Source organism: Chiroxiphia lanceolata, chromosome 3 (genome assembly GCF_009829145.1).
Source record: "Chiroxiphia lanceolata isolate bChiLan1 chromosome 3, bChiLan1.pri, whole genome shotgun sequence".
In the NCBI taxonomy this organism is placed as follows: Eukaryota; Metazoa; Chordata; class Aves; order Passeriformes; family Pipridae; genus Chiroxiphia; species Chiroxiphia lanceolata.
The window spans coordinates 41,592,562-41,617,796 of NC_045639.1; the positions used below are offsets into that span (position 1 = coordinate 41,592,562).

The 25,235-nt window shown below is 38.6% G+C and overlaps 1 protein-coding gene across 3 annotated transcripts in view; it reads right to left on the bottom strand.

Moving 5' to 3' along the window:
• Positions 1-25,235, bottom strand: part of DISC1 (DISC1 scaffold protein) — a 187,675-nt gene that overhangs the window by 109,534 nt on the left and 52,906 nt on the right. For all 3 annotated transcript variants that reach the window (XM_032683964.1, XM_032683962.1, XM_032683965.1), the window contains exons 5-7: positions 21,884-22,013; positions 17,256-17,491; positions 1,880-1,934 (exon numbers count right to left, since the gene is read on the bottom strand). In XM_032683964.1, coding sequence (XP_032539855.1) covers positions 1,880-1,934; positions 17,256-17,491; positions 21,884-22,013 — 421 coding nt within the window. The remainder of the gene's footprint in view (positions 1-1,879; positions 1,935-17,255; positions 17,492-21,883; positions 22,014-25,235) is intronic.

A 25,235-nucleotide genomic window follows, 5' to 3' on the forward strand; every position in this document is an offset into this window, starting at 1 on the left:
ACATTTTCTGGGGAGAAGGCAAATTCTCTAACTTCTGTTTTAGTTTGCAAATAGCTTTGAGGTACTGAATGACTTGTTCATTTCAGTAGATGACCTGTATGTCAGTTGCAATAATTTCCTTGATACTTTATTCATAGTCACTTAAAAAATACAGGAGGAAGCATCATGTTATAATAGTCTTATACTAATTTTCTCAATATGTGAGCATAAGCAAGGAATAGAGAAAATAAGCTCAAAACAAAGTAGAAGAGAAGGAAGGACAATCTTTTTAACAGTGCATACTAAAAGCATAGGTCAAGATGATTAGGAAGAACAGATTATAAAGGATAAAACTTTTACTGATTTAGGTGAGTGCTACTAGAGAAAGAACATGAAAAATAAGTTTATTTCAGACCATAAATTGATTATTGATCAAAACCCAGAAATATTTTCCACTCCCTGTTTCATATAGATGAACTTACTTAGATGAATTAGCTAGAGTAAGTGGATCTTTTTTTTCCTAGAACATGCACGGAGTAAAGATGCTGTGTGGCTCACTGAGCTACTCCAAAAGAAAAAGAAAACTTTAGTATTCTCCTTCTTGAAAGGAGGCCAAGAGAAATAAGAAAGTTAAAGGAAGAGTAGTAACATTTCCAGTTAGAAACAGAAGTTATATTAAATATGCCATATCACTTTTCTTTGTATTTTTAAAGGAGTGTGAGAATGAGATTGCTAGCTAGATTATTAGTGAAAGGGCAGGGAAATGAGGTGCTTAGTTTATGCTTCTCCCTTCACACCAACAAAGCCAGTTAGGTAGGAAAGAAAGAGGTTCTTTATTAAGAGTGAAAACATTCAGCTATGACCAGAGCTCACTTTTATTTCACGAAGCTGAGGAGTCTGTTCCTGAACAGAGACCTGAGCAAGAGGACTGATCACTAGCAAAAAAGCTGAGAAAGAAGAAATTACTCCATCCACTTCTGTACCAGGATGAATTTATGCTGATACTTTTGGCCTGTGTTTGGCCCCAGCCACCTGCAGTAGTTTATATTCTCCCTGCCAAGTTCACTGACAGAACAGCGAATTTGTCCTCGGAGGGAGACCTTCTGTATAAACTGTTTTAATTGGTGTTCTGTGATTGGCTAATTGTCCTCCAAGGTCGCTTGAAGGAGAATTTGAGGAGGAGGAGGATGAAGTAGCATCCCCAGACTCAATTAAGAAAGACCCCCAAGGCATACTGCACGTGCGTGAGGGGATTTCCAAAGTTCTCATGCATGTGCAGAAGAGATGCACTTACATAACCAGGGGGTGGGACTGAGGGCCTCGGGCTGGGCGGTGCTGGCCACACCTGGGACATTGTGGTCACTCAGTTAATGGTATAAAAGTAGATAGTGCTTTCTTGGAAGGCAGCTATCTTCACACCAAGGACAACGTTGCCTTTTGGCAGGGACACCTGCCAGTTTGTGAACTCACTGACTCTCCAAGGATGCAGCTTCTGCTATGGGTAATTATAGGCATGCTAGGTCGGTAAGATAACTTTATGGGCAACAGCTGGGTAACTGGGGAGGTCGTGCTGAGGGCTTATTTCTCTCCTCCTTCCTCCCTTTTGGGTTTGTTCATTTTGTTGGCCACCTCTTGGTAATAAATATTGGTTTTTGTTAAGCTTTTAACGGTGTCATGGTTTCAAGTTTCAGTATGTCTCGAACCCTCCTTCCTTAAGTATTATAATCTCAGTGGCCTGCTCAAATATAAAGTTGAGGAGGGCTTTTCAGTGTATGTTTGAAAATACTTACGTACAAAGTCTTTTTAGAAGGAACACTGCAAAATAAACTTTCTAAAACATGGACAATTTACTATGATCTGCTTCTGTAAATATTCTGAAGAACTGAAAACATGTACTTACTTTGGCAGTAGTTTCTTTAATGGACATGCTGAACAACCGTTCCTTTTCCTGAAGGCTAGAAGGGATTAAAATAAAATAAAGTTGACTTCTGCTCAACACAGGCTGCTACACAAGACACGTTTTCATATGGAGATAAGGCTTTAAGATGACTTGTACTAACACAACAGAGCCAATAGCAAGAGAAAAACTACACACCTAGTTTCAGTGTTGCTAGTGACTAACCAATATGACCTTTACAGTTATTTGTGAGTATATGGATTTTACTTACCATCTGAGACACAATTAAGATTATTTGTGTAATCATGTCTTAGAAGTCTCTGGCAGTGCCCAGGACAGGTGCTTCGCTAGACTGTAATCCAAATATTTAATGCAAAGGCATTTCTGACAAAAACAGTTTGCAGCTTTCAACTGTTTCTCCAGTTTTCAATGCCAGGAAAAGTTCAACTACAGTCACTTGTTCTCAAGGTAACTGTATGTGAAATACCATTACTCAGTTTCTTTAGATCCTTAAAACCTACCAAATATTTACCAAAATCATTCAACAGTGGGCTGAAATTGAAGTATCACACTCACACTTATACGAACAAAGTCGAGGTTCTCTTCCACATTTATAAACAAGTAGGTTCACTACTTTTATATTATCGAATCTAGTGTAAATCTATACCTTTGGTTCCTGTAAATAAATTAATGATTTGCATTTTTAACATAATGTGCAAAAAATTCAAGTCAAATCAAACATCAGGAGTTAGGATAGAGATTATTTTTGCAACTTAATACTTCCCTCCCTCCTACTTAGGAGGCATACACTTTTATACAGTGTTCAATCACTTTATCACACACTATTTTCTTTTCTGTCAGACACCTCAATTCTGTGTACATGACAGTCAGAACTCCCCATCAGCAGCATTTCAATTTTCCCTTTTACCTGTGTTATAAAAACTGTACTTCTTTCACAACCTACTGTTACTATTCTTCCCAAATAAGAGCTATTAATTTATTTCTGAGCTTTTCTTTAGTCCTCGACACTGAAACATCCAAACATTTCAGAAACATCACTGGGTTTATTTCAGTGATACTCTTGTATGATAAGACAGCGTTGTATTCATTTTACAGGTGGAAGAAACACAACTCACTGTTATTCAGAAAGCATGTTAAGATTGAGTGCCTGTTTTGACATGTAAGCATTTCTTGCTGCCTACCTCCTCTATACATTTTATTTTTCTTTTGAGAACATGCTCTTTCTTATTTTCCAAGCACAGCATTTACTGAGCCCTATTTCAAGAGTCAGCATTTATAGGAGTCTGAATCCCAAAGCACCTGAAGTTGGACTTGCACTCAACTGCTGATCACCTACAGAAAGGCTGGCTGGACCATCTTACCCAGCTGCACACAGGAGTGAAACAGCCTCAGAGGCAGATTTCAGCATATCATTTAATCACATTAATGAGACAGCTGTTTGCATTGCTTTCCCTAATAGTCTGCTTCATGGAGCACACACCTTTTCGATCTACAGCCCAGCAAGGCCAATCACCTCATTACCACCCCAGGATGCAGAGGTCCCTCCAGCTCCAGATGAGGCAGCCCCTCAGAAACAGCTCATGACAGTGTAAGTCAATGCCTGTGTAAGGCAACAAACAGAAATGAAGCTAGCTAGCTACGTAAAAGTGGTTTAATTACATTTCCCACACAGCAGTCTCAAATTTCTCCCTTTTCTACAGCAATATATGTGCAAAACAGAAAGTATTACATGTGTATGATGCCATTATCAGCTTCCTGCTTGCCTCTGGGCATGCCAGGGGGAATGAACTATTTAGCCACTTCTTTTCTCGTGCTTTGGAGCTCCCAGTGACTTTCAGCATCTCCCACAATTGGCATCTGAGCTGGTCAGGTTATGTAAAAAAAAGCTGAGCTTTGTGTACAGATGTCAAGGGGGAGCAGCAAGGCTGCAGTGTGTAATTGAATGACTAATGGGTGACTGACCCAATTGTGCTGAAAATGCCTCATAAAATTCAACTCTAAAGACCTAGGTCATAACAAAATGTAAAGTGCAGTTATAGCCAGAAGAACAACAGTATATAGATGGCAACTCTATTTTACAAATCCCTTCCATGTGCTCTTCCCCTTATCTGTTTACTTTCCTCAAAGAAAGCCTCCCCGCCCGGGGTTCATACAGCGTTTCACTGCTCTACAGAACTCACATAGCTAATGGGAAGAGAGCTCAATTTTTTACTTCGTTTAAAACAATACATCCAAAACAGCATTACAAACTAAGTCTGCATTGCTAACAAGGATGCACAAGCCCACCCAGACTTTCAGGACCAGGTGCTCAGTGGGAAACAACACCCTCTTTAATACACAGATTTCTTTTTTGAGTCTCTATCAATTCACTGAAAGAAAGGTAAATAAAGAATCAAATGCTGCTGCTTCAATGACAGAAGAATTATAGTTTTAAGAGAATTTTGCAGAGCTATAATTTTAAGGGATTTTTTTAAATTAAACTGACCTATATCAATAAAGGGTATCACTAGTAAGTAATTAATTTGACCAAAACTACTGATAGCTGCATTAACCACAGACTTGAATCTAAAGAATCCTTTTGTTACAGTTGCAGCATTCGTACAGACTCTTACAAGTGTATTTGTATTATTTATGGTATGAATTTCACAGTAGAATCCTTTTTCAAACCCTTGTTAGCCTTCAGAGCTACACCATAGAAATCCTTTATCCCTTTTAGAGATTAGCCCAACATACGATGCACACACAGCAATCAAAACCATGTAAGAACCAGCCATAGTTATGAACTACAAACAGCTTTTAACTACATTTATTCCCAGGTTGTTTTCTTCTACCACAAAACACCACCACAGAGAAGCCCCTCACAAGCTTTCCAATTAACTGACAAGCTAATGACCCGCAAGAGAAACCAGGCAGTCAATACTGATTCATTCTACCGACAAAGAGCTTTAACAATCATGATCTGTTACATGTGACTTGAACCAGAAAGAGTATTTTCTTTTACAAGCACCCTGGAGCATCATATTTCATTTTAAGAGGGGTATTCTGTCTGCTTAAAAGCTGCTTTAGTTATTACTACAAGGGTAAATGGCTTTAGAAAGAGCTCCTTGGAATAACACTAAATTCTTGCCTTGGAAGACATCCATAGTTTTGACTCATTGCTATTCTTCTCTGACAGAACAGCTAATCAAGAATTTGGCAGCTTGTCCTCACAATCTTAGCAATCTATTATAAGGACCATTTAGAACTTACTTCTCAAATTCAGTATAAGCTAACTCCATCACAGAGAAAGCAAAGTTCTTGACCCAGTTGATGGAAGGGCTAGAATAAGACAGAAATTCAATTAACGCAAATTTAACTGACTAAATATGCAGGAAAATAAAGGTTTTTAACACTTGCAGAACCCACAGCAATCTATACATCATGTGCAAGTTTTTCATTCATGCAGATGCCACATTCATTTAAATGACTTGCAGTGGACTTACACACACTAGGATCTGTAATGAGGACAGAAGAAAAGGAATGTAGACTTGCTGTATGCTAGGCTCTCACTGTATACATGCTAGACCAAAACAGGAAAGCAGGAGCTGAGGAATTATGTAATTTCTGGATGATGAAGGAAGTAATACTATGACATAACATGGACTTCAGCTGGAGAGTTGCAGGAGGATGTGGGAATGCTGCATGTGCAGGAGCTCAGGCTGATCTGGCATGTAACAAGAGACAATGGGAAAAATTTTAAGATCTAAACACTTCAGGCAAGCCACTGCCCCTTACTTACCTCATTTTACTGACCTTAAAAAAAAATAGCTACCGAGTGTGTTGAATTGTAATAACACAGAACCTGCCGAGATGATGATGTTCGTAATTGGGAATGGTGTGCAAGCTAAATAAAGGAAGCCAATTCAATGCAACGGAAGAAGACTAGGAAACAAGTGGTCTGGTTCACACATTCCTCACTCTATCACAGGCTTCCCACATGACTGCGGAGGACATTAAATGTCATGATATAATAGATAATGTTTAAAATGCCTTTTAAAGAATATTTCAAGAAGTTATGATTTGCAGGCAGGAATTACAGATACTATGGAAGTGGCTTTGTTTAGAGGAAGGCTGACTAGCACAATACTGGGAAGAATGGCTTTCTACTAAAGGAAGGCACATTTCTGAATGTCTTTCCTTCTACTTTTCTAGTATACTTTCCTTTGCATACCAGGCTATTATGTATTTATGTTTTGCTTCCTAAGAAAAAATTAAAAGAATGCAAACGGGCAAAAGGCAAGTCATGCTGTTCTACACATTCGAGATATACAAATATACATACTGCTTAAACAGAAACAGTTCCTGTATAAGTAATAAAATATACAGAGTAACAAAAAATGTAGTCAGAATGCAGTTTCCATATCTGCACAATAGAATATACCACACATATGGTACCAGTGTAAAACAAATCCTGTACTGAAAATTCTTATTTTTCATAGAGACACTAAGCTACCATCTCTGATCCCTGCCTGAAGATCATGAAAGACAAGAGTCCTTTAACAGCAAATATTCTCCTTTACATTACTGCCACCTAAAAAATTACTAAAGATCTTATTATTTAACTCCCTATCTCCACACCACAATATAGTGCTTAAGCAAAAAGCACTTTAGTTTCTTTAAAACTAAGCACAAATCGGAATAATTTAAAGTTACTCCAATTTGAATTTCTAATTCAAGAGCAACATCCTAGAAGCCCACACTCAATATTGTATGCATATGAGAAGGCATGACGGGCTGAACCCTCAATTCATATGAATATGTATTCCCTCCTAGATAAAAATCAGCAGATTTAAACAGTTTACAGTTTGAATTTGGCCAGGAGTAAGGACACTGCCTGCAAAGGATAACCTCATTCTAGTGATCACAGCCTGCACAGAGCATGGGTTTTACCATCTTATGTCTTCTAATATGATTCCTCCTCCAATTCTCAAGTCACAAGAAGCTGTACTGTCTGAGATGATGAAAATATCTAAACCAAGCCCTACACTTCTAATCTTGCTTTTAACAGCAAACAAAAGCTGACCTTCAAAAAAAGCTTTTGTCCAGTCCTTTGCAAAAGGAACCAGACGTGATACTTCGGGAACATTTAGTGTAAACATCTGTGACAGTCTACATCAAGCCAAAAATCCACCAAAAATCTTAAGTCTAGGGACTTTGCTGGGCCTTTAGGGAAGAAATCTACAACATAAAAAAAAAAAAAAATCAATCAATAACTTCCTTGTATCTTTACAGTTCCCTCAGTGGGTATATCTCAGAAAGTTTTGAAGACAAACCAGAAAACAAAGCTTCTGAATAAAACTATACTTAACAAGAGACAGCTTTAAGCTAGACATATACAACTGGGACTAAAGAAAAAAAAAAGGAAAAAAGAAAATATGCTTGTACCCAAAGTTTTCTTGAGTAAAATCAACAGATTCATTCCTTACAGATATCATGTGCAGATTTTTACCAGGACAAGAACACACTGTTGCTGGTCTTGGACTTCTGCTCAGTTAGGAACATTCAGGGCTAGATAGCATGAATGCACTAAGGTAAACCAGCACTTTTTGTTTTCTGAAATTCTTTACCACAAAGTTTGATTCTATCTAATCAAGGAAGACATTAGATAAAGATTTTCATTCTATGTGATCTGTTCATAAGCCTGTCTGGGCTATATCTGAGTATCACCATACCAGAAAAGCAATTTTTCAGTCAAGTACGTAAGTTCCTTTTCATCTCTGTGCAATGATCCATGGGACTTTAAACAATGAGATTTTCACAGCAGCACATCTCTGTAATGGGAAGCAAAATCATCCTTTAAACATAGTTCAGGGTTTTCTAAACAAACTCTGATTTTTCCTTGGATAATGCAGCCCACAGAAAACTTCTGTATTATGAGAAAGTTAGTTAAACAATTATAAAAACACAAAATGTCTGCTGAACTGATGTTCTGAAAATCCAATTTCTCTGTCTAAACCTAATAGTACTCTTGAGGCATGGACTTTTGACACTAAATAGGAGAAGAGTTGTGCTTAACTCACACTGAAAATGAAAATTCTGTCAGTTGCCAGAACTAGTCACCTGAATTAGAAGTAAAATGCAGAGTCTTACCTTGGAAAGCTTCCAACTTCAAAAATTAATCTAATCTGAGACAAAAAATATCAAGATATGTACTTTAAGGCGCAGAAGCATTGGGCCCTCTGCACATTTCAATCTACAGAGTTCTCCAAGGGTTCCCATATGAATGGGAATATGAATGAGAACTCAGAATTATGCACCAAGTGCTGAACCATCAGAGAGAGAAATTTCGTTCCATCAATTTGCTGCTCTTCTAGCAATATTTCTTCACTGTTGCTTTATGTTAAGTATTGCTTCAATACATGTGCTTCCCCACACAGAATTTATCAAGAGGCAGAACCAGAAGCACACTTTCCCAACATCTGTATGACCTCAGCTCACCAACAACATTTCTCACTGACTCATGGGTTGCTGGGTGACTGCACTTGTCTTCACTGACTCTTAAAGAGTTATACCTATATGACTATAAAAACTCATCATCCTTCTCAGCTCTTGCATACACTAAGAACTCTAAACTGAGATGGCTCTTGTCTGCTGCAGTGCTGCCAGCCACTAGCCCCAATTAGGAGGTCTGCAGAAAAATCAGAACATTAGATGACACTTCACAATTTTTTATAAGAATTATTAATAAGGGGTTTTTTTAATGCCTGCAATAGCAATGAGGCAGCACCTCAGTATAGTTTTGCATTTTATATATAAAATCATAGAATCAGCTGGGTTGGAAGGGATCTCTGAGATCAAGTCCAATCCTTGATCCACTACTACTGCGGTTACTAGACCATGGCACTAAGTGCCACATCCAGTCTTGTCTTAAAAACCTCTATGGACAGAGAATCCACCACTTCCCTGGGCAGCCCATTCCAATGTCTGATTACCCTCTCTGTAAAGAATTTCTTCCTAATATCTAACCTAAACCTCCCCTGGCACAGCTTAAGACCATGCCCTTTTGTCTTGCTGATAGTTGCCTGGGAAAAGAGACCAACCCCCACCTGGCTACAACCTCCTTTCAGGGAGTTGTAGAGAGTGATGAGGTCTCACCTGAGCCTCCTCTTCTCCAGGCTGAACAGCCCCAGCTCCCTCAGCCTCTCCTCATAGGACTTGTGCTCCAGTCCCTTCACCAGCCTAGTTGCTTTCCTCTGGACCTGCTCCAGGACCTCAATATTCTTCCTGAACTGAGGGGCCCAGAACTGGACACAGCACTCAAGGTGTGACCCCACCAGCACTGAGTACAAGGGAAGAATCACTTCCTTGGACCTGTTGGCCACACTGTTCCTGATCCAGGCCAGGATGCCATTGGCCTTCTTGGTCACCTGGGCACACTGCTGGCTCATGTTCAGCTTCCTATCACTCCAACAGAAACAATCAGTTCACAGCCACTTGGGAATGCTGATAGCATCTTTAATGATTCCAAGCTCACTTTTCATTGCCATGTATTGAGAAATCTGGTCCTGTAACACACTATTCAGAGCGCAAAACTGGCTGTTTGAACCAACCATTCACATAGTGCCGCATTTCCCATCACTCTTATGCCAGCTGATGTTGCAGGGTAGTTGAGGCAGTTGTTGCATCAGCTGCTACCCGAAACAGGAGCATCAGACTGAAAACAAAGGCACAGTCAAACAGCTCAACAGCAGGAGCAGTTCACATATCCTACCTAATACTTTTCCCAGATTTTCTGATGCATTAATAGATGCCCATTCTTCTGCCACATCTGTCTGGTGTGCAAAAAAACTAGGGCTTGCCCACAGCAGCCGCAATTATTCTCCTAAGAATAACATCCATTTTACTTCACTGGCTGAAAGAGTCTGTCCCTAGATGTTGTTGCTAGCTATTTCTCTTCGTTATATACAAACAAATTTAGTATTCTACATTGATTGGGGCAGCTGGTCATTTTTCTCTAAAGAGAAATAAATCTCATTGTGTGCATACCCAGAGGAATCAGCACAGATGTAGCCTGGGCTTTATAGGCTGCTACATCCCACTGGATGCTGTTCAAGCAAGCAGGGGGAACCAGATGCTCAGCAGGGAAAAACAGATTCCTCATTACACTGCACACGTGGGTACTCAAGCAAGTGTTACTCATCTTTCTGCTAGGACTTTCTCCTTCTGTTTGGAAGGACAAAAAAAAATGCCTCTAAAATTGCTCCAAAGTATTCAGGTTGCCAGCAGTGGTTCTGTCTTTCAAGATGGAAGACTTGCTTTCTCCTTTCCCTGCTGTGTTTTTAACCCCTCTTGTTCTTCACAAGGAAGGCCAGTGCCTACAGTGTAGGAGAAGACTTTGCAAAAGTCCTTTTTCCTCTCTCCAACAGGGGTCCCCACCAGACCCAGTGGGATCAGAATCAAGCTTTCAGTACACGGTTACTCCTAGAGTTGCTACCAAGAGTGAGAAAAAAAGAAATAAAGCTACTTGCCCATGGAGTCTACCCTTCAGCCCTAGGCAGAGAACAAAGGAATGAAATTAACCCCAGGTAGAAGACAAAATGGAGAGGAAAACACCTATCTACAAAAAGAAAGCTGAGCCTCCTAATCAGTCAGATAACAAAAGATGAGGCAGACCTCTTCCTTCACCTATGACTTGTCTTAGCCTCTCACAAAAGACTATAGCCAACTTCTTTGAGAAAGCCGAGATGATGATCTCATCGAAACACAAACCCAGCTGTGGGACTAGCTGAAAATAAGACAATCCTATTATCAAGGCTTGAGTTATGACATTTGATAAGACATGTGGAGTTTCCCTTCAAAAGCCCCTTGGGGTAGAGGAAGCTGGCTGTGAGAAGAGTCCCTCTGAAGGCAGAGTCCTCCTCAGATGCCAGGGAACATCCTCTCTTAGTTCTGCTCCTCAGCTGCAAGCCCACTGCTGCAGGTTTTGTGAAGGCGTAGCACACAGAATAAAATGGATCAACTAAACAAGATAACTACAATTAAAAAAAAAAATAGGGCTCCATAACACCTTCATTATATCTAGCTATAATAGCAGCAGTGGTACTAGCTGTATTTTAAGAATCCCATAATCATATTTTGGCTCATCTCATGTAGCACAGTCAAAGACAGGTTTCCTACCACAGAGAACAGTGTTAAAATTCTGTGTTAAGCTCTTAAAAAAATAAAATCAGAGCAGTATGAAAGGGCCCTAAGTAAGGTAGTAAGGCAAATACTCAAAATGACCTGTGCATTCTCCTCACATCAGAGAACATGATCTATCACCGATGGAAATTAAGTCAACCCAACAGACCTTAGGGGGCAACTGAAGCTACCAGAAGGTTCCCATGCACAGAGCTTACAACTGGCACAGAAGTAAAAAACAGGGAGGGCAGTTCTGCACAGCAGTTCTGGTGATGTACGGCACTTCATCTGATGCAAACAGTTTTTCAATTCCTGCAGACTTGCAAAGCTAAAATAACTGAACTAGTGAGGTGACTGAGCGCTCTCTCTTCTTCACTCTTACAACTTCATGATGAAGCTCTAACTGTGGTGGACACTACACAACCGTGTGGACAGATAGCATGGTGTAGGTGTGACAGAGGTATTTTTTAAGAAGGCGAAAAAGAAGAAAATTTGCCATGCAAAGCTGGGAACAGTACAAAGGAAGGAGCCCAGAAGGTTTATCCTTTCACACAGCACAGGAGCAAGAATCTTACAGAGATTAGAGACATATGCACACAACACACATGCTTACATCACCATCAGTGAACTGTAACAGTATCTGGGAAGGCAAGTGGCTATTGGGTAGGGACAAGTGATAGCAGGAGGAGGAAAGTCTGGTCAGAAGGGAAGAAAGTCTTCCTGTCAAGGGAGCACCACAGGATTGACAACATCCTCCCAAGGCAAAACTTGATGATGCAGTACAGGAAAATCACCCACCAAGTAGAAAATGCAGAAGTAAATAAAGTTGCAGGAGAAGGTAAAACCAACATTGACTTGCTGAAATTGGCTCCATGTGCAGCCAGTCCCAGGATCAGCTAAAACCTCCCCAGTGCCAAATGAGGCCAGAAGAAGTTAGAAAATCGTGCAGTGCGCTTAGAGGTCTACCAAACCATCAGTCTTCAAGGAACAACTTATAACACAGCATAGGAGTCCCTCTCCTGGAAAAAAAAAATCAGGAATATATTTAAAAAAAAAAAAAAAAGTTTAGATCAGTTTTGCTTCTAGCCTACCTATCAACATCACTTTCTACTTGTAATTAAGCACTACTATGGTTGTAATATCAGGAAAAACGGAAAACAACAACAACAAAAAAAAAACTTCATATAAATCAAGAAGTAAATCCAGAAGACTCCAAGAGTATCTGGCATTAAAAGTACAATTCGGTTCTCTGCTGTTCCACATACAGGCCCAGCAAAGAGTCACGAACATTAGCAGCCTGTGCACTGTAATATAAATTTTTTGATGCCATAAAGGCACTTCATCCCTCTGTTCTTTGTATTTGTGATACTCTTCTATTCCCAAAGGATATTTTTGATATGTAGGCATTCTCACAGAAATAGTCAAAATAAAACTCAAACCACACAGTAAAAAAGGACTTTCCTGGACATGATTGCATGTTTTCTAGTAAACAACAGATATCCTTTTGAAAGAATAGATTGCAATTTGCTTTGCTACTTTAAAGCTAAGATTTTTGTTGAAAGGCTGATATCAATAAACATGGCTACATTAAGGTTTACTCGGTAATTTCATGTAGCTTGCTAACTTCTAATTTGACTAGAATATATTTTGAAGATCAACAAAAAGCGTACCAGGCAGTCTCTTCTAATGACAAAACACGACAGCCCATTCCAAATGCTACTTTCCTACATTACTATGTGAAACTATATAAAAGCTTTTTTTCCTATTTTCCCCAAGTAAACCAAGTTCTCTTAAAAAACACCTGATCAGGCTTTGCCCTCAAATGAAGTTGCTGAATGCTTTGAGTATATTCCAGCTAAAAAGGTTTACACCCTGAGCATTTGTATTTCACTTTGAATTCATCTTTCTAAAATGAGCTCCAAGCATCACAATAGCAAAGTGAACTGGCTACATAAGTCTTCAAGTTCAGTTCCTTGCAGCACTGGCCATACTGTAATAACTAATACATATCAATAGAAAATTTCCCTATCTTCAGAAATCCCGCACAGCCACTGTAGAACAAATTCCTATTAAATAAAAATCATTCCATGCAAAAAGTAGAAGAGGTGTAGCATCCAAATATTTTTAAAGGTAATTAATTGAATTTCTTTCAGCCAGCAATCAGTGCACAGACAATAGTCCAGATGGAACTTTGCGATTTATTTTAAGCACAACATGCTGTATGGACACATGCATCTGTAGATATGGATAAAAAACCCAAAACACTAAATGAAACTAAATATGAACTGAACTATAAGAGATTTCCCCAGATTTTATTGTGCCATAAAAAACCCAAAAAAATACCCCCAAAAAAAACTCCCAAAAAAACCAACCAACCAAAAAAAAAAAAAAAAACAAATAAAGGAAACAAGAGGTACTGAAGTCAGTCAAATAATTAACATGGTCTTACTTTATAATTGGAAAATTCAACTTACACTAGTTAAAAACATGTATTTCTGAAATGGTGTCCACTTCAGTGGCAAATAAGGAAATTATATATTTTGATACCTTTTGCAAACTCCAGCAGAGTGCCTCACACTGAAACACTCATACCCATTTTCGTCTGATTTCAGTATGTTGCCTTTAGTTAAAACACTAGCATGTGTCACAGTGCACACAACACCAGCTGGTCCCACCTTTTAAACACATCTCCACACAACCCCATGGAAGTGAAGTGAGCTTTTGCCCTGCAATTTCCTCGTTTTATAAAAATGATTACACCCTTTAGCTTACCAAGAGCAATTAAGCCTCTCTGGATGAGCACAACAACCACATTCTGTGGTCTCAACCTCAGTAAGAACTCCCTGTCAAAACATATTTCTTTGCCCATTAACCGGCAGGTTTTAACCCTATCTTCTAACGGCCCTCAAGAAAGGTCCCAGGGTAACATGCCTAACATTTATGAATTATTCAAACTCAAAGCATGCTCTAGTTGTTGACAAAGGCTTTTTGTTTTCAAAAAGTTTACCACATACCAAAGACAAACAAGACAAAATAAAGAATATTCCTGAAAAAATAACAATTGACAAGAAAAACAAGCTTAGTAACAATGCTCATCCCAATGTTACATTGACTCGCTCTCTTCTTCCTTCATACTTTTACTTGGGCAACTCTTCTTCATTTTATATGTTCTCTCATATTCCTTGAAGTTTGCTTCAATATGCTGTATTTAATAGCATTTAGTTGAAGAAAAATAATTTTTATTTTATAGTGAACTGCAAGCCACTGAATAAAATTCATTACAGCACAGATTGTTTTAAGAGTGCTTTGCAATAGCTCTGCCTTGTTACTCCAATGCTGAATGCAATTCAGGTAGTCAGCAAATATTTATGCAAAAACACATTATAGCAGTACTTTAGTGACTAGCACAACGCTGTCGGAATAAATACGTAGTATCTTGCAACCCAATAGCCAGGAACTTGTAATGTACAGCCCATCAATGCTGAACAACTTTCCACATAAGCACTGATCTTCAGTATACGTTCATAAGTAATAGAGCTATCTGTGTGAGAAACAAAGCTAACTTCGGAAAACCTTTTTTTTTTCAGCAATTATTCATAAAATAAAATGCACGTTTCCAGAAAAATCTCTTAAAGATTAAATATCCCAAGACTTTGGAATTTAAAAGTAATATGCTGAACTAGCATCAGTCAAGTATTTTAACCTGTTACCTAACATACAATACTTCTTTCACAAGAAGTACTGATTTAGAATAAGCCAATGCAAGTTGCAACCATGAAAATTCTGGCTAGATATGAGACAAAGGAAAAATTCATAGCAACGGTAATGAAATGTAGAATGCCTAGCAAGGCTGCAAAATCTCCATTCTTGAAGATGTGCAAAACTTAGGCAGATGGAGCCCTGAGCAGCCTGATCTTATTTGGAAATTGTGGTCCTGCTTTGAGCAGTTTAACAAGAATGACCTCCTAAATTATTCTAGAACCGTATGATAATGTAGGTAACACCCACAGGCACAGAGGACATATACCCACACCAAATGTCTTACTATCTGCATGCTGCATTTTCATCTTACAGAAAGAGAACAGAACACGACTGGATGCAGACAGAAGATCACTGTACCTAAGATATGATGGACTGCATAGCTTTAAAAGGAAGCCACCTATCACTTAAGTTCACTGTCAAACTGAACAAAGTCTCATTGTTAAATAACTGCAGCCATTGCAAGGGCATTTTCTTCTCCTCAACCCTTCCAAATACATAGCCTGCCCTGAAAGAAAGAAATAGAGAACCCTCGCTGGAAATGTGGCTGCTGACCACCAAGCTGGGATGCTTTCAGCTACCTAAAGTAGCAAGTGGTTTGGGGAAAGAGATTTGAGAACCAAAGGCAAGGAAGTGGCCAAATCATAAAGTCAAGTGGTTGAGTCTCACAGCTGGACTGGAGATTTCAGTCTGTGCTCCCAAGACAGCTTGTGCACTTTCCAACAGAGTAAAGACACAGCATATACAACACTCAGGCAGATTTTAATTCAGAGACAGCCACCATCTTCTGCACAGAGGAGAGGAGTTGCTGAATAGACAGTAAGTGGTACCTTTGAAAGCCTGCATCAGCCAGATTGTGACATGGTCCTACCAGTTCACTTTGCTTTTAAGTTATGAAGAAGGAAGGAAAAAAAACAACCCCAAAATCAAAACATTAGCACTTAATTGAGGGACTGTTGCCAACTCTCTCAAGAACTATAACCACCAGGTCTTTCTCATCTAGTTGAGTGCTATAATTATTAAACTTCTCCACTTTCCCAGAGTCAGATTCCTCTTGCCTATTGGCTGTTGCTAGATTTCTACTTTTGCATTCCTGGATACAATAAGGCCCAGCCTAAGAACTGTGATGGAGCATGCTCCCTGCCAGGACACTGAAATCCTTGGCGGGTAAGAGCTTGCCCTGAGTCTGTAGATTAAGATCCAGGCAGGCTACAGAGGACCTCAGATACAGAGCTTCCACATTCTGAACCAAGGACTCTGTCTCCTACGTTACCATGCCATAGGCAGGCATTTACGTCACTACCATTAGTTACAGTCAGAAAAGGCTTTGGGGTTTTACACAAACACTCTACTATAACCTGAAATAGGAGATTTAAACTGTTCCCAAAGGCTCTCACAGATGCCTAAATATGTTTTACTTGTGCAGTCCAAACCAGCATTTTTGCATCCTTTATTGGGTCTAACTGAGATGGAGCTAACTTAGCAGCCTTCACAGTGCTGTGCTTTGCACTGGTAGCTAGAAAGTTGCTGATAACACACCAGTGTTTTGGCTATTGCTGAGCAGTGCTGGCACAGCATCAGCACTGTCTCTCCAGCATTCTGCCCTTCACTCCCCAGTAGGCTGGGGGTGGGCAGCAATTTCTCATGAACATTAATATCAAACTAAACCAAATAAACACGAAGGGAGAAAAGAAATTGCACGCAACATAGTTATTGCTTATCTGGGAGAAATACAAGTTAGCATAAACAGGAATTTTATTGTCTCAGCAGTAGTATCACTTTCAAAGTCCTATCACCAGCACCCAATTGAGTCTAGGCCCCAAGTGCTTCTATTGTTTTTGTAAATAAAGATGAGGTTATTTCCAAAACATTATCAAGAGTAGCTACTTTTCCATTTAAGGAATCATATGCTGTGCATGTAACTGTAGGTGTCCCAGAAGTATTCATGCTGCCTCCTTTCCCCCACTACCTCAAGTCCACTGTCTGAGCTTAACACTCATCACATCGGACTTTATTATGATTATGAGTTTACTGAAGCAAGCAGCATCTCTAATATTTATTTGAATGGTGCCTAGTACGCACTTCCAGGTTGTGAGAAACGTTTTAATCACTGCATTAACAAACTGGGAAAAAAAAATCCACCAGTAAACAAGAAGAAATGGTGTAAACTGATGATAGGTATTAACAATTGATGGATGCATATGCTCTCTACAGGTGACCCTTTATCATAAAAAAACATTAAGTGCAAGACCTTCAAATAACTACAATCCCTTCCTGAGGAAGTACATCAATATTAGAATTTCAACATCTCTTAGAAAATTTTCCAGAGTCTGAATGCAGTTAATTAGCTGGCGCTATCACAAAGAAAACAATTGACAGCCAATTCAACAGAACATTGAGGAAGATACAAGACTCTACATCTAAATTGAAATTTAGATACCTCTTTATTGTTCCTGGAAGATCTAGACTGAATGGAATTTGATAGGAGGCTGCTAAAGTGTCATCCACAGCCTTGCTTATTTCCTGCAGTTCTCTCAAAGAAATGCAGCCAAGTAAAGCAGCCAGTTCACAGTCCTGTGACTGAATAAGTCTATCTTGTTCTTCAATTTCTCTTCTTAGCTGTTGATCTTTTGCTTCTAATATGGTCAGTCTTGTTTGGAGGTCTTCAATTTCTTTCTGCATAGAACAGAGACAAGAGTTTACTATATAAACCCCGTTAAAGAAACCCCTCTGCCCCTAAAAAAAACACAGTACAAGTCTCAAGAGTTAGCATGAATTAAGTCTGTACAATTCAGCACAATATTAAATGAGAAGACATCCTTTTGCTGACATGCAAAACTCTTACGTTGGTTGTATTTAGAAACTCCAGCGCTTCCAACAGTTTGAAAACTCTTCCCTTTCAACACCAAATTCCAGGTTTCTCTTCCAACACTCACTGTCTGTCATCTTTTACTTTTAGAATACACAGGTATTTCCCAAGTTAAAAATTTTCAGGAAAAAAACCTCAAACAAACAAATCTCAGTTCAACCATATAACAGAATCTCACTCTACAGACTGGCAACTGAAGTGATCTGTCCTCCTGCAGAATATCCCCGCAATGGTTCCTCTAGGCTTCCAGTCCAACATCAGGCACAGGATGCAAGTGGAGAAACACTGACTAACTGGACAGTCCTTTTGATAATTAACACTTCATTTTAATTAAGAGCACAAAATCCGTCCCTGGACTTGAAATGTCCAGAACTTCAACCTCAGTTGCACCAATCTTGCTAGAAGTTCAAACTCTGTGCATTATGATACTGATGTTTCTTCAAGAGCATGTTATAATTTTTACAATCATAGACGTGTACAATCACTAATGTCAGAAAAGACCCCTAGGATCATCCTGTCCAACCTTTGACCGAACACCACCTTGTCAACTAAACCATAGCACTAAGTGCCACATCCAGTCATTTCTTGAACATTTCCAGGGATGGTGACTCCACCACCTCCCTGGGCAGCCTGTTCCAATGCCTGACCACTCTTTCTGTGAAGAAATTCTTCCTGATGGCCAACCTGAGTTTCCCCGGTACAGCTTGAGGCCATTTCCTCTTGTCCTGCCACTAGTTACCTGGGAAAAGAGGCCGACCCCCACCTGGCTACAACCTCCTTTCAGATAATTGCAGAGTGCTAAAAACTCCCCTGAACCTCCTCTTCTCCAGGCTGAACAACCCCAGCTCCCTCAACTGCTCCTCATATGACTTACTCTAGACCCTTCACCAGCTTCGTTACTCTTTTCTGGACACACTCCAGCACTTCAATGTCCTCCTCGAAGTGAGGGGCCCAAAAAAAAAAAAAAAGTTTCACAAATTTGCATGTCATCCTTGTACAGGATTTTCCTTGAAAACCCAACAGATAACTTGCATCTTCAAGAAGTCTGCGTTGCCGAGTCAAAGGTATTTAATATATGGCCCTTGGCTCATTTGTAGTAGAATTTGAAAAGCAATTAGGTGGGGGGGGAAGGACTAGCTTGTCAAACTAGTTGAATGTCATACTGAAGAACTGGCTTCTATTCCTACATTTCTTACTGTCTCTGTGAAACCTTGCAAGCCACTTAAACTATTACCTTCACATGCAGCCACAGACTATGTTCACCATTTTTAATACAACCTGCAAGAGAGGTCTCTGACAGGCCATCTACAGACTCTCAACAGAAATCAAAGCTCAATTCCATGCTCTGACCCCATTTAGTCCAATTAAAGATAAAAATGAAAAACAAAATTAAAACCACAAACTCAAAACTAAACCTTTAACAGGTAAATAACTAGGCATTACAAAACTGACATTAGAAACAGTGTGGTTTTTTATGGCAATTCACTTCTTCGTTCTCCATCTTTAAAATGGCAATAAGAATATCTCTTCACTTGAAGTGGTGTTACACAGATAAAATAAGTTGTTTTGAATCACTAAGATGCCATATTGATTAATACTGCAAAAAGAGTCCATTCACTAATTAATAAATTTGAATCCAAAATAGGGTTTGAGTGGCATACAGTAAAGGGGTTCTAAGACCAAATATTGAGTAATGAAGATAAAACAGTATTCTGAATATCTGAACAGACACTTTCCATCTTCAGCAATGTCTGAGGTAGGGATCGGGGGGGGGGGAGGGCAGCCTTATATAATTGAAGACTCATAAAATCATACATACCATGAACAGATAACTAACTTGGGCATTTCTTTGCTTTTTCAGAGCTTCACTTTGAAACCTTAACATTATTTTAATGTTTTCAATGTAATTTATGTGAAATTTAGTTCACTAATGCTCATTTTGTCAACAAACGCACTTTCAGGTTTGCTGCACTGTAACTAGCTTCTGCAGCATCACTTAAAACAAGAAGAAACAGTCCTTGCACATTTAAAGGTTGGCTGGCTCAAAAATTTCAACTTATAAATAGTGCTGTACACTAGATTCATCAATTACTTTCCTCCTTTTTTGGTTTTAGATTTAGGAACAAGAGAATGCTGTGGCCCATGTTTCAACTCACAGGCATTTGTCAAGGACAGAAAGGTCAGCAGACCAAAAAACATCAGTTTTGTTTCTTTCAGTCTCAAATTAGGCTTTTAGTGTGCACAAAGGACAATTCTGTCTGTATTACTGGTTTGGGAATACTGCCAAAATCTTAATAGGCCCTACTTAATACAAAGACTTTACATATTCTGTGAAAAAGTAGTAATTGTGATCACTGCAGTAAGCAACCTACATGGGAACAGAAAGGAAGATGAACAGAATCTGGTTTTACAAAAACACTTTTAGTACTGAAGTGTTACTACAACACTAATAGATAGCAGAAGCACACAATCTGCATTCACAGAGAGAAAGCTGCCCTGCTTGGGAATAGTTCTCAGGCATTTTTGGGAGCGTGGAAATTTTAGTCAGTAAACTGGAATTCTCCCGCGTTCTTTTCTAGAAATGCCAAGAAGCCTTTAATGTGCTCTTGGTCAGCCTCCAGGGACAGATAAAAAGGACTTGAAGTCTCACCATGGAGCAGCAGACAATATTCGTCCCACTAAACATAAGTTGAAGTTTTATTTTGTGGATTTGAGCTTGAACAGATATTTCTAACACGACAGCTAATCAGTACTGATGCTAAACCTCCAGCTTCACTTACAGCCTTGTGTTCTCCATGAAGTACAGATTGCAGTACAAACATAATCATGTAAATTTTAGATACTGTCACAGGTTTTCAAATCCCTGAAGACAAATGCAGAAGCACCAGGAGAGAGGGAAGAAGGGAAAGTAAAGAAAAGTGGGGCTGAGGGGGGGGGGGGGGGAATTATTTCTGATCATGCAAGATTTTGGGCAGGACCAATCCTTAAGGGGTACTGGAAGCAACCAATCATCACAGGTTAGCCTTTCCCAAACCTTGAATTCCTAATAATTTTGATTAAATGCTAATAAATAGCATGTCTGTACAACAGTGGGGTAATTTCTCCCTAATAACTACACAAAAATAAAGATTCAGCTGGAACAAGAAAAACATTAGCTTTTCTGGAGTTTCAAATGAAGCAGTTTTCCATTCAATATCTTGAGGTGGCTGCTGAATGTCTGGATCAAAAGTAGTTCAACAGTATCACTGTGCAGAAAACTATTCTTATACGTTGACGAAGTAAATCTAAACAATACAATGGTGATGACTAGGATAGAAAAGATTTCTTCAGCTAAGTAAGACTGAGATGATCACCTAAAATGCTTTTCTCTCTTTCCAGGTTTTATATATATATATATATATACACACATGAGTGTGTATACAAACACACAGATAATTTTACTATTGGATCCACCAAAGCAATGAAAGTATCAAAAAAAGAGATTTTAAGGTAAGACCACAGAAAAAAAAGGAAAATTAAGTCTACTAGCTCTCTAAGGTGCCACATTGCCAACTATGATCACCAAGGTCTAGACGACTTATAACTAGACAGAAAACTCATAGTTTTGAAGGACAGTGAAAAAAAAGACCTAAATTTTGCTTAAAAGGCTTGCAGATTTAAAATTGGACAGGAGCCATCTTAAAAACATTCCATTTGCCCACATTGTGACATCACATGTCAGTGTAAAGCTATTGTTAGCAAATGTTGACTGCTTCATGATGATTCCTTCATCCTTATGAAAAGCATCAATCATCTTTCAGGAATAAAAGCTGGTAAATCATGTATTTATAATAAATTCTAACCAGAAGCAGATGAAAACTTTTTGTCTTCAAAAAAAAAATTTCTGAAGATCAGTTTAATATTAAAAGGGCAAATTATAACATAAAAAGCACGCTTAAAAAGATAATGAGGAAAGTTTAAGCATGCACACAAGCCACCAAGCCTTCTAGCTCTGCTTCTCTGTAATGAGATTAACACAACTCCTGTGGCTGCCATCTCCAATCATCACTTAGATTATCAACTGGACTACAGCCAAGGCTCTAATTGCAACACAGAAGCAAAGTTGCTACTACAATAAATTTATTTAATTCTGTGTGACAGCTTACAAGCTTTTCCCCACACAGCACTGGCTCTTACACAGAACTCTGCAGTCCAGTTACCTGTAACCATTTCTTTTCTTGAAAAAGCTGGCTTCGTTTTGTGGCCGAAACCTGCATCCTCTCCTGGTAAGTTGATCTCAAAAGTTTATGTTCTTTTTCATGACAAAAATCGTTTTCTTCATGTCTAACCCTTTGAAAAAACATGACAAAAGCTAAAAATTAGTGTTATCGACAAGTATCAATGTCTCAAAGATTAAATAGATCAGAATGCTACATGTTACCTTTAGAGTCATAACACTCCATCACCAGAATGATTAGATCTTAAACAGATATAGTTAGGGAACAAGAGATTTTTCCTTGGCATATCTTCCTTTGTTATCTCAAACATTTACACTGTTTTTACAACATGCTGAAGAAAGAAAATGGAAAACTTGTGTAGCTTGAGGCTTCCCCCAGCTTTTTCATATTTCAGAAATTTATCCATCACTGCTTGAAAGAGACAAAACTAAGGCATCTAGTTTCTATCAATACAGAGAAATATCTCTCTTAGACAGAAGTTTAGAAACTTGCCAAAGCCATTTTTGCAGCTTCTGTCAGATTTTAGAGAATACATTAGAGATCATCTGGAGCGTTCGCTCCACAATGCCTAATTTTACTTCTCTCTTGCACAGCGAGTTCTTTCAAAATTGCAGTCAGTGGGTTTCCTCACAGTGGTTTGTACAACCCCCAGTTGTAAATGTTAGCATGACTGGACCCCAAGGAAATCATTGAATTACATTAAGTATCAATTCCATAATCAGCCTCTCAAAATGCACCTGCAAACAATGCAAACCTATTTTGCCTTGCACGTTCCTGCTTAAGGGCATGTACACTTGCAAGGCCAGTTCCATTTTTGTGTCCATCTCTAGGGACAAGTACATGCATTTCCACATAGAGGGTACAGGTGCATTTCAGTATCATGTTTAAAAAATAGTCTCAAACAAAGAATGTTTTTGAAGTATGATTTCCCACTGTAATCTTGCAAAGCAAATATATCCATGCCACACACAAAATATGCATCACAAGTCTGGTTTAAGCATGATTAATCACACAATTATGATCTTCATTCACAGCTGTTGAACAAGCCTGTAGAACAAGAGGTTCTCATCTATTCTCCAGGACCATCAAAAGATCAGCATCCTTTACTCCCTCTCTATAGGCTGAAGAATGTACTGAAAAAAACCAAAATAAAACCTTGGTCCTAAAATAAATATCATTAAGCAAAATAAACATAATGACAGGAACTGTATTTCTGTAATAACAGCACAGATCAAAGCAACATCTGTATTAGGAGGTGTTAAGACCATCACTGTGCCTTACAATCATTATATGTTCCTGTGGACCCAACCAACCACATGTCCCAGCAGCTCTGAAGCCACCTTCCTTCAGTTGGACCTGCATCCTTCCTAGAGAGGTACGCAATACATTTCCAAGTGGCTGATCAAAGTTTAGGAAAAATTCTCAGAACCTTCTCAGAAATCCCATGTATATCTGCCTACTTGGTACTGATGGAACAGAAACAAGATCTCTCTGATCTCATCAAACCTGGGTGACTGCACAGCACTGTTTCCTAAGCTAAACATAACCAAATCTGGCTTCTACTCTGCCCTCAATATCCTGTGTCAACATCAAATGCATTCACCTAAAAACTCATCTCATAATTTAATTAAGTAAAACAAAACCAGGGCATGAATTTCAGCTTTGTATATTAAACAACCTGCCAAACATACTTTTCATTTTAGAACATTGCAAAAAGATGAGACTTGCTTAGCTACAGTAAAACTGCAATGATCTGGTCTTCTGGGGTTAGTCTGATCATCTTTTTAATTTTCCAGATTAAAAAACAACAACAAACCAAAAAAGAAGTCTTGGGTATACTGGTTTTGTTCCAGTTCAAAATTAAAATAAAAACCGAGCCTACAAATTTTCCTTGAAGAAGCAGTCATGTTTTCCACTGTACCATCTAAAAATAATTTTGGAAAAGTCTTAAACCTCTTTACAGAAGAAAAAGTGTATACTTGCTGTATCAACAAGAGCGTCAGACCACAGACAAAGGAGTATAAAAGGCTACAAGAATCAAATGAGCAAAAAAAAAAAAAAAAGGGGTCACAACAACACTCAAACTCAAGCTCAAAGAAAGGAGTGTGCATTACACAGAAAAGAGGATATTAATCTGACCATGAAAAATGGCACTGCTCAGACCTGCGCAAAGAGAGGAGTTATAGATCTAATTATACAAAGAATAAGAACACTTTCATAACTATATATAACATCTATTTTATACATTAAAAAATTGTATCTATATATTATATAGGGACAAAAATAAGCAGACTTCGTATCTGAAGGATGCTTTAGTGACTCAGTTTCTATGACACCAGAGACACCACCACCTCTAGAGCCAAAATCATTATTACAAATTAATGCATGGAGTGAACACATCTTAATGACAAAACAGAGAATGGTGTATCCTAATCTTAAAGAAATGGTAAAACAGTCTCTTAGAGCCTCAGAAGGTAGAAGGAAACAGCTCTGAAGGAGTGTAGTTTGTTTTAAACCTCCCATATTAGTAGATGCTATAAACAGAGGCTAAAAATAACTTCAGATTCTCAAATTTTGCAAAAAAAAAAAAAGAAAATTCTATTATCTTTACTGATTTTATCTAATTTTCATGTCTATCAAAAATTACACCCAAACATATTGACTAGCACACTGCAGCCTTTATATGTACCAGCTGCCAGAAAACAAAAGGTTTTCCTTGTTTCATTTGTGCTATTGCATTTGAGAATAGCTTTCAATACCTATAAAGTATCCTCTTACTTCTAACAACAGTAATTAGGAGCATAGACGAAGACAGAACAAGAAATAAAGGTAACTTTTTTTTTCCTAAGCTAACTACCCCCCTTGGGTCGTCCAACATATCTCTCATTCCCCCAATCTTTGAAGTTGTTATCCCCTTCAAGACAACGCTGAGAATCTATTTTTGTGACTTTGTACAGTTCTGAGCACAATACTGCCACCTAACAAGTAGCATACAAAAGGAAGCTCCAAAAGATCTATTCATATCAAAAAATAATCTGGTTTTACTTTATATTTAAATATCCTTTCATTGCCTGAAAGGGAGCATCAGAATTAACTCCACAGGGAACCGCTGCTCAAGCTGCGTTGCTGTTGTATGCTCAAGCTGCCATGCCAAGGATTCAATCCCATTCCCACTCAACATCAATCAGAAACGTTCCATTTAATTTGCCAGTTCATCATGATCAATGTTTTTCAGGGCAATTCTGAAAGAATTGCAGGAAGAAAAAAAAAGAGTGGCAGGGTGGGATGTTCATAAACAAGCTCCATATTGATATGTTAGAAGGTAATTAAAACT